At 43.1% G+C, this 14,429-nt stretch overlaps 1 protein-coding gene across 2 annotated transcripts in view; it reads left to right on the top strand.

The window, feature by feature from the left end:
• The window catches only part of TEK (TEK receptor tyrosine kinase), a 204,923-nt gene that overhangs the window by 117,104 nt on the left and 73,390 nt on the right, over window positions 1-14,429 (top strand). Inside the window, exons 9-10 of one of the 2 annotated variants that reach the window (XM_029606483.1) lie at window positions 1,096-1,240; window positions 13,394-13,477. In XM_029606483.1, coding sequence (XP_029462343.1) covers window positions 1,096-1,240; window positions 13,394-13,477 — 229 coding nt within the window. Of the gene's footprint in view, window positions 1-1,095; window positions 1,241-13,318; window positions 13,478-14,429 lie in introns of both variants that reach the window. The other variant, XM_029606474.1, reaches the window with a different exon arrangement.

A 14,429-nucleotide genomic window follows, 5' to 3' on the forward strand; every position in this document is an offset into this window, starting at 1 on the left:
GCTTAATGCATGTGAAAATGCCTTAACGCATGTGAAAACACCTTATAGCATTTTGATACATGACCCTGTAAGCTAGCTATCTTGGTTTCTGCATGTTGCTGCCAGAGCTCCTTCACTGCTGCTACTCCCAACACATCCACTGTTCAGCGCATGCTCTCCCCATCTCATTTAGTATGGGAATAGATCAGAGGCTGGAAGAGTATGTGTGGGGAAGATGAGGAGGTGCTATGTACAAAGCGTGCTACACAAAGCAGGACCCAAATATCTGGGCCCTTCATGCTGCCCATTAATTATCCCACTCCGGGGCTCATGCTATAGCTAGGAAGAGGCATACATGATTAAACATGTTCTCAGAAAGGAGTTCCTACCCATTGACTTGCCACCTCCAATGTCTCTTGCTGCTGTGAGCTGCTAAGTGCAGAGCCCAGGGGTTAGCCTGGATCTGACCATCTGGCAGTGGTGATGCTTCCATGGCTCACCTGATCAGGTCTGAAGGCACACCAGAGGCCATGGCAAGCTGGTTGGGAAATACCGTTCTAACTCCCAAATCTCATTTTTTAGACTTTTGGCAGCCCATTAATTATTAACAGTTAATTCAGAGACTATAAAATCTGTTATATTAGTCTGCTCTTCATTTAAATCCACTGTTCTTTCTGTCCAAGGGTTTTCCCCCTTTTCTAGAGCCCAGTTGTTGCAGTGACAGTACTTTGGCCACATCCACAAAAATCCTGGCTGATTTTCATTTCCCAGCATGTGTGCAGTCTGAGCTGGGTTAGTAGGTTGACTCTGTTGTATGATGTGGCTGTGATTGCTGCCAGACCTTTCTAGCTCATGGGGCAGGAGCCAGGCCCAGGAAATGTACCCAGGGTGTCTGATGACAACGGGCCAGTCCTGCCGTCAGTTGTCTCAGCATGAGCATAAATAAATGTTTTTAGCCACTTTATGCACAAGTGAGATGCACATATCAGTTACCAAATGGTGCCAGGCTATCGGGGAGCAAGCTGAGCCAGTCCTGGTTTTACCCCTGGTATTACTCATCATGATCATAATAAATCATGTTCTAATCATGGGCTTCTTCTATGTCTGTATTTCCAGCCTGTAGAAGTCAGAGAAGAAAAGAAGGGTTCAGTGGCCCAGTTCCTGGTGAACAAAACCCAACAGAGAGATTCTGGAGTTTGGATTTGTAGTGTGGAAACTGTAGCAGGGATGGCCGAAAGGCCTTTCACTGTTGTGGTTAAAGGTAAGGCCGTTTAAGTGGTCTCTTTTTGAGCCTAAATTTGTCTTCAGTACAAATTAATTAACAATTATATGCTCTGCTCTGCCCAGGTGTTTAGCTCCCTGCTAAAAAGTCCTTTTCAGACCTGAAAGCATGTCTTGGTCGCCTCTAGTGACCCTTCCAGAACTTGATTGAACCTTTCAGTTTAAGGGAGAGGTATACCCTCCTGGACACAGGACAACATTTCAACAGCATGTTTAGCAAGTAGTATTGCTTGTCCACTTAAGATGACACAAAGTCATTCAGAAAGAAGTTGTTTAAGCTTTTTTCATTAAACCTATTCTGAGACCCGTAGAGGCAGCCATATTTGGAACATGGTGTCTCAGAATACCTCCCGTGCAGGAGTGGGATCTGATTAAGCTTCTGCTGAGTGTGTGATATTGATTGTTTCATTATAGCCAGTGTAGATTAATGAGATCCAGTGAGTGCAAGGTATTTTGTGATTTCCTTACAACTGTATGGATGCTCCTAGATTTAGGAGGAACTCTGGGAAAAATGCTTAAACATTAAAAAAAAAATTACTTGACAGTGAAACCTTTTGTTTGATACTCGTTCATATTTTTAAAACATTGTACATTGCAGAGGGTACAGTTGTATTTGAAATGATCATTCCTTTCTTCTATTCTTAACCTATGTTATTGATTATTACTCCTTCAACAACATCTACACACAGTGTACATAAGAATTCTGTTCCTGCCCTGAAGCATACCATTGGTCTTACTCATTGGCTGGCAGTGGCAGCCATCTTCCTTTGTCAGTCATCTTCCTGTGCTCCAAAGGCCTGAGTGCACCATCTTAAATTTTATTCTATAGGGCAACAGAGTATAAGTGCCATATGGTCACATAGCTTTGCTCCAACAAACAACTTTGCTATGTTGTTTTGCAGTAACTGAATGCAGTTCAAAGAAGTAGTAGAAATCCCTTGTACTATATTTCACTAATCTAATCGGTTTAGTATTAAGGCGTGTACAATTGTTGCAAAAACCTTCTAAACAAAAGATTGCAGTTTACGCAAATGGTGGCAATAAAAAAAGTAACCCAGATCATAGATTGTGGATATTCAGCTTAGTATCACACTTGACTCCTAGGCTAGAAACTATATCTTATGAATATAAAGGAGATGATATTCAAATAAAGTGGAGCTCCTAAACTAAGGATCCTGTTAGGTGCCTATTTTCAGCCAAACTTAGGTGTCTAAATTTTCAGATGAAAATTCACAGACATTTACGTTCCTAAACTTTTAGGAACGCTATTCATTGCCGAGATTTAGGCTCTTGAATTAGGTGCTAGTCCTGAAAATCAGTGCTAAGCTCCTAACTTTGTTCTCTCCCGCTAACTATGTCACTGTATCTACCCACTTTTAGGCTCCTAAATTTAAGAGCATAATGAAACCAGGAGCCTAAATTTAGGGACTTAGCCCTAGTACATTTTCAAAAAGGACAATTTAGGAGCCCTAATTCCAAAAATTAGAAGCCTAAACCCTTTGAAAGTTGACCCCCATAGTAACCCCAGAAATGGCAGGAAGCATAATCAGCAGGTTAAAACTGCTTATCCATAATGCTTCATTCAGACTTATGTAGATTCAGCTGCAGCTTGTGTGAAGAAAGCTACGTAGTAGACACTGTATGAAGAAACCAGTTAAGTTGGATAGAAGAGCAGACAGACAGCAGCTTTGCTGATATCTTCTATGGAAGCAGAGTGGAGATGTGTGGTAACTCTCTAACCTGATGGGGCTTTACTGTACTTTGAAGATGTTCTCCTTCCTGACTGTAGCAGTGAGTGATGCAATCAGAGATCCAAGTAGAAACAATGTTCTTTGTAACTAAATAAAAAAACATTTGATCGGATTAAAAGAAACAAAGAGTTAGTTGTGAGGACTTTCTGTGGAACTGTGTCCTTTACAAACAGAAAAGTAAAGCTCTTCCACATTTTAATGTATGAAGGGCCTACCCACCCTATATGGGCTTGTGGCTTTGGAACGAACGTTGGCAACACAATGGATTTGTTTAAATGGAAATGAGAAATCAACTTTGAGAGAAATTTAGGATATGTTTTCCAAGCTACTCTGTATTGAAAGAATTGAATATAAGGAGAGTGTGAGACAATTGCTTGGTAATTCACTTGATTCTTTGCATATGATTAACTGCTCTCAAAAATAAAACCTTCCAAGAATGGAATTTTATTTTATTTTAGTTTCAGATTTATAGGATCACGTCTCTGCTGTTGCTAAGGCTATCTTCCTTAGACACGGTAGGTTCATGAGCTGAGCAAGAACTACATTCAGATCTCAAAGTACAGGAGGATCCTTTATTGGAGATTTCAAATGTGTGAGACCGTTCATAAATTTGGCAACTGTAGGCTTGAGAGAAACAGGAATACCTTCTGACACTTCTATGACACTAAGGAGTAGAATAAAAAAAAAAAAAAACGCATGCATCCATGTGCGCACGGTTCCCAGTGCGCACACATGGATGCGGCTATTTTATAACGTGTGCATTGGCGCATAGATGTTATAAAATAGGATTCCCATGCGCACATGTGCATCGGATTTTAACATGCTTGTTTGAAAGATTAAATGTTTCCCCTACTGGAAAATTGTCTAAGGAAGATAGCGAAGATTTATTGAAACTATATTTAAAAAAAAATTAGGATGGGCTTTGGTCTGCATCTACTGTAGAGACTTAGGCTTCCTTCTCTCTCTGGTACACAGCCTGTTTTGATGCTGCTACTACTGAAAGTGAGGGCATGGATAGGGATGTTGTTGGTATCATCTTTTTGGATAGAAATATTGCCTGCTATAGTATTAAGGTTGACTTTTCCTGGAGCTGAAGGGTTGTTCAGCCAAAGCTGTTGAAAGAGTAAGGAGGATAGCACAGTGATCCTGTTGCATCCGTGGACCCTTGGCCTGAGATGGTGTTGGCGCTACTTGAAGGGGAAACGCCCACAGGTCCCCACCTTCGGGTGGCGAGGCTGGATGGGAAGCAGAGGCCAGCTGGAGCTTCGCCACTACCAGCCCGCGTTCCCCACAGGTTGAGCCCTTGGGTACCGGGGCAGGCTGGTCTTAGGTGGGTCTCTGCATGGATGATCCCAGGAAGTAAGTGAGAGAGGGCGGTGGCAACCAGGAGAGAGAGAGGCCGGAGGCCTGATGCCAAGGGCGGTGGCAACCAGGAGAGAGAGAGGCCGGAGGCCTGACGCCAAGGGCGGCACTGATCCAGTCCAGTAGGCCAGGCTAGGTGGAGAGCGTTAGATGGAATTGGTCCAGGAGATCGGAGGCAGGCAGCAGCAAGTGAGGTCGGCTCCAGTCCAAGGTCAGAGGCAGGCAGCGGTAAGTGAGGTCAGGTCCGGTCCAAGGTCAGAAAAAGGCAGCAGAAACAGGAGAACTGGAACAGCAACTTCAGGAACTCAAGCAAGCAAGAGCGAGGAGACCTGTTGCCAAGGCAAGCTCTGAGAGTCAGGGCTTGCCTTAAATATCCGGTTAGACCGATGCCTTGGAAAGAATTTTATTGGACAATATTAAAAGTGCCCGAATCTGGCCAAAGTTTCGCCCTATGGCTGCATCAGGGGCTCTACAATAAAATATAATAATTAAAATTGATAATAAAACAACCCAAATACTTTGAATAACACAAAAACATTTTTTGATAAATGAAATCGATAGCTTCATGTATAGTAAAAGAGATGGAGGAGAACAGGTAAGATATAGAACACGGAAGAATTATTCAACATTACCTTTAATATTATCAACATATAGAGACAAGGCTCGTTGTAAATACTCAGCTAGTATCTACTAAAATAAAGATAAAAATGATAAAAATTAATAAAATTAATAAAATCAATAAAAATCAAAATCAATAAAAACAAATTAAAATTGCTAAAATTATGTAAAAAAGATAAAAAAATTCTTGTTAAAAAATAATTGAATTATACATAACAAATATTAAATATAAAATATAAGAATGGAAAATTAAATAATAATTTTCCATTGACTTATACCTTGCGATATACAAGATTTATTTATTTGCAGGATTATATCTTCTGAATGATGTTACACAGTATAAACAACTATGCTCTTACAATTGACAGCGAGACATATTTGGAGAAAGATAGAATGATTAACATGCATACAATGAAGTCTCTGAATACATTCTCTTTTTGCTGATTGAGATGCCATTGGTATACAACATATATTATCATTTTTATCGAATTTTTGATTTTTTAATAATTAGTTTTTATTGTTTGAGTTTTTAATATTTTTACTATACCTCTTTTTTCAATCTTACAGGATGTACAAAATCCTTTATGAAATATTAAACCAGGTAAATCTGTTTGTAAGCTATTTTTACAAAGAATTTTTTAATTTTTTTAGGTTCTATAATTTTATTTATTTATTTATTTATTTATTTATTAACTTTTATTTACTGACATTCGTGAAGCACATCATGCCGGTTTACAATGAACTCAAGGAGGAAAATTACAATAAAACAATAGAACAATAAAACAATAGAGCAATAAAACAAGGGAGGAGGGTGGGGAAGGAGGAAACGGGGGGGGGGTGGGAGAGGGAGGGGATAGGGGGATGGGAAAGGCAGAACTGATAGAAGAAGTGAGAAACAAAATAGAGGAAAACTATATACAGTTGACAATATGTACAGTTACGATCAACTTATGTAGAGCTAAGGAGGTATTGAGAGACTGGCTGTATTATCTGAACAATGGTATTCACTTAAATATAACGTAATTTGGGGGTGATTAAAAGGATTTAGAGGTGGTAAGGAGGAAACAGGGGTAACTGGGGTAACATGAAGGGTAGTAGAGGGGCAGATGGTGAGTTGGGCGGGGAGGGGGTACAGGGGGTAGAAGGTCGAGCCGGAAGGAGCAGAAAAGGGAGGAAATTTAAGTTTGGTTTGTATCGGGGTAGGCCTGTCGGAAAAGCCATGTCTTGATTCCTTTCTTGAATTTGTGAAGTGAAGTCTCTAGGCGTAGGAAGGTGGGGAGGGAGTTCCAGAAGGTGGGACCAGCGACGGAGAAGGCTCTCCCTCTGGTGAGAGATGAGTGCGCTGATTTGAGGGATGGGGATTAATTTTTATCATTTTTATCTTTATTTTAGTAGATACTAGCTGAGTATATACAATGAGCCTTGTCTCTATATGTTGATAATATTAAAGGTAATGTTGAATAATTCTTCCTTGTCTATATCTTACTTGTTCTCCTCCATCTCTTTTACTATACATAAAGCTATCGATTTCATTTATCAAAAACTTTTTTTGTGTTATTCAAAGTATTTGGGTTGTTTTATTATCGATTTTAATTATTATATTTTATTGTAGAGCCCCTGATGCAGCTATAGGGCGAAACTTTGGCCAGAGTCGGGCACTTTCAATATTTCCAATAAAATTCTTTCCAAGGCATCAGTCTAGCTGTTGTTTTCTTCAGTTTCATGGCTTTTTTAGACTGTCTACCGTCTTGTTTTTTGGGTCCTTCCTTAAATACCTGGGACAAGTGATGTCATCATTAGAGGCCATGGGAAGATTTCCTGCCACGACCCCTTTAAATCTGGGTCCACGGTGCACACGTGCACCTAGGGTCCAGGACCAGATGAGACAGCATGGCATCGCTCCCTTGCCGCGGCTGGGAGGCGGCCCGTGCAGAGGTCGAGGCGGCAGCATCCTTCCATCACAGAGGAGCTTAGGGGCCAGCCAGAGTCGAGCCGGGGAGCTGGGAAGTGGCAGGGCCGTGATGGGGTCCTGCAGGCGCTGCCGGGATGAGAAGGCCTGAGCCGGGCACCGAGAGGTAAGGACAGGCCTTTTGGGACCGGGAATTGTAACAGATCCTTAATAACATCCACTGTTTCCTTTACTTTCTGCACAAACAGATTGTCACCAGTGTATGACGCATCTGTGAGCAGTATAGAAAAGCGTTAAATAAATAAATAAATAGATAGATAGATAGATAGATTAAGCAATGCCTCTGTGGGTTTGAGTGTCTGCCAGTTGTGACTATGTGCCTGCATAAAATGGCGAATCTGTAGAAAGGCATAAAAATCCGAATTGGGTATACGAAATTGCTGTTGGAGCTCAGCAAAGCTGTACAATACACGAGTGAGCGGGTGTACCAGTTGATGTAAGTGTTTAAGACCTCCAGTGTGCCATTGTCGAAACGGGGCTTCAACCAAATCTGGTGGGAAAAAGGGATTATAAATCAAGTGTAGCATAGGCATGACTCCCCGTGGTTGCTGTATTTTCCTACAGAGCTGTACCCACATGTGTCTACAAGTAACAATCAGGAGGTGGCTCTTTAGATGGGGCTGCATCTCCGACGCTTTCATATGTAACAAGGCATTTAGGGAGGGTACACCATACCAATCTTTTAATACCTGGTGTGGAATATAATGGGAAGTTTCATATATCCAGTCTTTAATATATCATAAAGTACAAGCCACATTATATTGCTCCACATCTGGGCACCCCAGACCTCTTCTCGGGCCTGGTAGCTGCAACACTGTCAAGGGGATGCGAGGCCTCCTGTTATGCTCAGGCTTGTGAACCCTCGGGCCAACAGGAGGATGGAATACCTTAGGATGAAGGTCTGTAGGTTAGTTAGTTAGTTAGTTAGTAGTTTTTATATACCGAAGTATAGCTAGCTGCTTTCACTCTGGTTTACAGGTTAACAACTTATTACAGTTAATAAACAGTAGAACCGTGTAACTTATTAGAACTGTTCAACTTATTACAGTTTATAAACAATCGAACTGAACAAGGTATTACTGTAGACAGACAGGTAATGATTAACATATTGCATAAAAACTTGTGTACTACATTAATCGCTTGGTGTGTATAGATTTCACTTACTTGGGTAAAGTTAGGACTGAGAGGGAAATATCCTATCTCAGAGCGCGGTGAGAGGTAAACAATTGATTTAACTAAGATTAACTGTATTAGGAGTCTGTGGATAGGTGTGTAGTGTCCTGAGAAGTGTTCTCTCTAGTAATTTAGTATGTGCAAAGCGGAGAGTGATTATGTGTAGGAGCAGTTGTGTTCAAATTAACCAATGCCATCTTTGAATATTTGATTGAATATCCATGTTTTGAGTTCCTTTTTGAAGGATTTGATGTCGCTAAGTGAGCTTAGGTAATCTGGTAAGGAGTGCCATAATTTCAGTCCCGCAATGGAGAAGGCTCTGTTTCTCGTGTTGGAAAGCTTTGCTAAAGGAAGAGAAGGTATGACAAGATGCATTTTACTGGCGGTTCTTGTCTTGCGTTGTGGTTTGTGTTTCTGGATCATGTTATTGAGGGCAGTGTTATCTGCTTTGTATATTGCATAGTGTAAGATTGTTAAAGTTTTGAATTCAGTTCTTTTTTCGACCGGTAGCCAGTGAAGACTTCTTAGAACAGGGGTAATGTGGTCTGATTTCTTCTTTCTGGTTAGTACTCTGGTTCTCCCGTCGGGTGGCAAGGCAGGAAGAGAAGACGTGACCAGCTGACCCTCGGCACAGGAGACAGAGGCAACTGTGGAGGCAGATGAAGAGTCGTGACGTTGAAGAAAGGAAGTGTGTCTTCACCACTGGAAGTCCGCAGTCCCCCCAGGAGAAGCCCATAGGGACCCGGACCGCTGGGACTTAGGTGGACCTTTGAGAGGTCAAGAAGTTCGGTGCAAGGGCGGACTGGAGCTTCACCCCTGGAAGCCCGCGGTCCCCCCGGAAGGAGCCCGTAGGGACCCAGGCCGCTGGGACTTAGGCGGGCCCTTGGAGACGATGGTCAAGAAGGAGTCCAAGGTCAAGTGCCAGAGGGTCATCGCTTACCAGTCCGAGGTCACACACCGAGGGATCACCACTTGCCAGTCTGAAGTCACACACCAGAGAATCACTGCTTGCCAATCCAAAGTCAATACCAGGAATCACCGCTAGCCGATCCGAAGTCAGAAACCAGGAACACCAAGACGAACAGGAACAAGGATCCAAAGCACAAGAACTCACCGAAGCAAGCAGACCTGACTAACCACGGAAGTTGCCAAGTCAACGAATGAGCAGAGGAAGTCTCCTTTTATACTTCCTCTGCTCTGGCTCATAGAAAACAGGTGAGTCTAGTTAAAGGGATCAGGTCCCTTTAAATCAGAGAAGGGGGCGCGGCCTTGCACCTAGGGATGTCAGCGGCCATCTTGGATTTCCTCGGCGGAGGAAATGCCGCTGGACGCCGCGAGGGAGGAGCAGGGATGGCTCTCCACCCAGCGACCAGCACTGGGGTCCATGTCAGAGCGAGGGACGTCGGATCCGGGGCATCTTCCGGAACTCCCGCGGCGGGCCGCTGCCACAGGCATGGTAGGGGGCCACGGCCGGAATACAACACCTCCTTCCCCCCCCACACAAAAGCACGAAGTGCTTGATTGAGGCACTGGACATTGGATGAAGAAAGCCTAATGGGAAGCATTTGTAGGACATATAACCATTTAGGCAAAATTACCATTTGGTATAAATGAACCCAACCCTTGAAAGACAGCGATAGTCCTTGCCAACGTTTTAATGTTGCTACCGTGTATCGCATCAAAGGTTGTATATTAAGCTGATATATATCGTCTAGGACCCTCGGTATTTTTATTCCTAAATATTTAAGGTCCCCCGAGGCCCAACGCAGCGGGAATTGCCCAGTCCAATGCTGTTGGGTAGAATTCATGACATCTAGGGCCTCTGACTTGTCTCGGTTGATTTTGAGACCCGCAAACGAGCCAAACTCTTCCTGCATCAACAACAAGGTACCCTAAGAGGTCAAAGGACCTTTTCAAAGGCCTTCTTAGCATCCAAACTGAAGAATCAATGCTTCCCTCTGTCTTGCCTACGTTGGACATAGTACAGCCAAAACCTTACAAATGTTATTAACCCCAGTGAAGAATACAGACTGATCCAGTGCAGAGTAAGATGTGGCTCCTGCATCTTCTAGACCTGTGGGACAGATGAGTACAATGAGTGCAATTAGGCATGTTGTGACTTCTCAGACACAGATCATGGAAGTCAATCACAGACATCTTCTTAGAAAATTTAGGTCATCTTTGGGTTACAATTCAGACATTTTGAAAAACATTGTGGTGATGTCCAACTCAGTTTTGGATGACAAAAAGCTTTCGCAAATGCCAAAAGAAAAAGAATGGAATTTTTCCAAAATGTGTTTTTAGCTTGCTAAAAATAAAGAATGCATAGAAGAACTGAAGAGAAAAGGAAAAACATGACAACCTGCTGGAGAGAGAGCAATTTACAAGAATGGAAAGGAAATAACTGCAACGCTTGCCGGCCGCGGAGCCCTGTGACTGGCTTCTCTCACCCCAGGCTGCTCTGCTGCAGTGGGAGCAGGTCCGGGCCCCCTGGTAGTGGCAGGGAGGCGCTGCCAACATAAACCCCTCCATCCCGGTTCCCCATGCGGCCCCGAGTTGCCAGCCAACATCTCTCCAGCCTCATCCGCGGCTGGGATGCCGCCGACTTCCTCTTGCACAGATCCTTCTCCTAGGTGTGTGCATGTGCCTCCTGCCAACTTGCTGCCGGCCATTCCTGATTACATCAGCCCTTCAACCTTATATAAGGCTGCATCCTGCTCCTAACAGATGCCTTGGCAACAGGTCTCCTCGCTTCCTGTGATCATCATGTTGTCCAGAGTTCCTGAGTTCCTTCCCCGCTCCTGCCCTCCTCAACATTTCTGCTTGTTTTTGGCTTTGACTTCGGATCGGACCTGACTACGAGCTACGCCGCCTACCACAACCTTTGCCTGGATATCGACTATGACCTATGGCGCCTGCCACGACCTTTGCCTGGACACCGACTACAGACTGCGCAACCCCTGGACTTCCATCCTTGCGGAGGCCCCAAGTAAGTCCAGCCGGCCTCGGAACCCAAGGGCTCAACCTGAGGGGAACGCGGGCTGGTAGTAGTGAAACTCCAGCGGGTTTTCTGCTATTCATCTGCCTTGCCTGCCGACGGACGGGACCTGTGAGGCTCCTCCCCACAGGTGGCAACAACTCCCCCTCGGCCCAAGGGTCCACCCACAGAACAATAACTGAGGAGACTCGCACAGTGGGCTGCTGCGCAGGAAGGTCTGTGCATTCCATAAAAGACCATCTCGGTCTTTCTGAGCTCCGAGACAGCTCTGCGTCTCAGTGCCATCAGAGAATTTCATCCACTTATGTCGCGATTATCCTGCTTGTGCATGGAGAAATATTATGATTGCTTTGTTTTAGAATATCATAATCTTTCTTCTCTATTTTCTTTTAAAAAAAAATAGTTTTACATGTTGTAAAATAGTCCATTGATCATTTTTTTTTATAAGTTGGTTTACATAAGAAAATGCACACTCAGTTATCCTACAGAATTAATATGACTCGGAAATCAATTCACTAAAATGTCATGTGAAATTATTGTGCTAAACAAGTTCATTTGCATAGCTAATTCAGTTGCACGAGCAATATAAGTTCGGGCATTTGCTTTTTCCTGTGGGAAAAATGAGGTGCAAACCAGGAGGGGGAGGGTGCAGAGGCTGCCTCCATGTCCGGCCATCAAAGGCCTGCAAGAAGCTCCAGTCTCCTTCATAGAAAAGAGGAAAGGGAGTCATGAGATCTTCTCAGGCATCTCACTCCTCCCTGCCTTCTCCTTGCAGGGAGAAGAAAGTAGATACAAGATTCTTACTCAGATCTCTACCTCTTTTTCTCAACCAGTGAGGTGGAGGGAGATGCATTAGGGGTGCCTTGATTGGCCGGTTCATACACCGCCAGCAGGAGGGTTAGGTGGCCAATGGGGTCCCACGTGGCCTACCATGGGGTTCCATGATTGCCTTGTCAGCAAAACAGAAGTGTGCAAGCAACTGCCCACAATGTCTTGATGAGACATGTCCCAGAGATCCTGACAAGCATGCATTTGTGGTTCCTGTTATTTCAGTTCTGCTTATACCTCACCCCGTGTTTAGGGGATGGGACCTCCAATCTGCCAGGGGTCAGAGGGTCAAGCTCCCCAATACATCGGCAGACTAATGAAACATGAGAATATCAATGCTGGTTGTACGCTTGATATATTAATAAATGTGTTTTCCTCAATCTGAAGCCTCACTCCTGATGAAACAGAATGGAACACTAAACTGCCCTCTCTGCTTCTCATGAAACATGATCTGTTATGTTTATGCCTCTCGCTGTATTGGAGTTTTGTGAAAAGCTGAAGAAAACTATTTTCAGTGTTCTATTGTATTACTGTCTGTGGAATTCTCCACCACCACCATTTAAAAAAACGAGCATCTCAGCCCCCCTAACTGAATTGAGAGTTGCATGAAGTTTACGGGTGACCGGGTTTGGTGTTGACATGGAGCAGATGTACTAAAAGGTGAGTAGGCATGAAAAATCACTTTATGCACCTAAATTCCTATTGCTACATTATCTAAGAAACACAACTTCCTGCTTAAGATGGGAAAAGCCAGTTTCTTTTCGCTTATGTAGCCTTTTCGTGCCTTATTTAATTTCCATTCAAATGAACAGAATTGTATTTAAGCAGTGCAGTTCTGACAAATTCAAGTAACTCAAACTTCAAATTGACAATGACCTATAATTTTGATTACTCCGTAGTGCCTGTATATGCAAATGCATGCAACTTTTAAGCTGAAAGGACTTTTCAGTATATCTGCTTATAGAGTGAATGGGCTAAAGGACATTAGTACTTTGAATAAAATAGATCATGTAAGAGTCCTCCTCTGTTTATTTCCTCTTTACTGACTGCCGTTTTAAAGTGTTCATGATGGCTATACAAGAAACGCTGCCTGCTTCTTGACTCACTTTGCTGTTGATGTATATGATGAACCTTGTATATTCTAATGACCTGGAAAATAATGCTTTATCATACTCTAAGGATGTAATAATAATGCATCTTCAAGGGGATGGTGCCTTTTTCAGTGAAGACTCAGCTGATTAAATCTCCGAGTCCTCCCTGAAATCTTTTACAATAAAAAACAAGATCATGATGATGAGACTCCGTTTAGAAAATGAATGGATAAGTGGAAATTGGTTTAAGGATTGTAATTTCTTTCAGTTCTTCCCAGACCTCAGAATCCCCCAAAGTTGAACAGTACTGGACCTCACCATCTAACCATTCATGTCAATGCAGAGCCCCATACTGGCGATGGGCCTATCGTATCAGTCAAACTCCTATACAAGTCTGCAAAAAGGTCTTCCTGGGAGACTAAAGAGGGTAAGGGCATTTTCACTTTATCAAGCAGAAAGAGTGAGAGAGGGAGAGAGACCTAGAAAAACCAAACATGATTTTCCAGACAAAGCCAAATAACCTCCAAAACAAATTCACATTTTACCTAAAAAAAAAACAAGAAGATGAGCATACCCTAGAATTTACATACCTTAGCCTGAGATTAAGTGCATCTGAGACTTTTAAATTAGCTATAAAGATGCTACATGAGAATGCTCTAAGAGCTCTATATGCAACAAAGAAACCTGAGGTCAATGTCAAACACCCCCCCCCCCCTATTAAAGCTATTATTAAAATTATCTGACAGCATAATTCAACCAATCTTCTTACATGGAAGCGAGGTTTGGGATGTATCATTAATACCAAACTATACAGAATGGGAGACAGCCCCAACTGCAGTTCTGCAAACACTCTTGTATCCACAGAAACATACCTAACAATGGGCACTACGTAGAACTAGGATAGTGTCCTTCACTACTCGCCATACAACAAAGAATATTCAAATTATGGTGTCCTCTTCAGCTACTCAAACTCTGTGAAATAACACAAAACCCTGCAAAAACATGCTCAGGACATATATTGCAAACCTGCCATACCAAAACAGCACTAACTCTCTGGATTCAAACAGCAAAAACCCTACCCATGAAAAGGCAGCACTGCAAATATAGCAGGGTGCCCTAGAACACCAATATATCTGCTGCTAGAAGGGGCACAGATTGGGAAACAGAATAAGTTGGACTGCTGTTGGTCCCTACGCAGATCCCACATGCTAGCAGAATACCGCATTTTGGGCACACATACAGAAAACAGTCAGACCCTCACCAAATACAGAATAAAAGACCACACACTAGAATAGAAATATGATGACAAAACTGAACCGGAAACTCCAAGAAGCCAGAGTCTGCATGCAGTGTAACACCGGTACCCAAAAACTGTCCTT

This window comes from Rhinatrema bivittatum, chromosome 1 (assembly GCF_901001135.1).
Source record: "Rhinatrema bivittatum chromosome 1, aRhiBiv1.1, whole genome shotgun sequence".
NCBI classification, from domain to species: Eukaryota; Metazoa; Chordata; class Amphibia; order Gymnophiona; family Rhinatrematidae; genus Rhinatrema; species Rhinatrema bivittatum.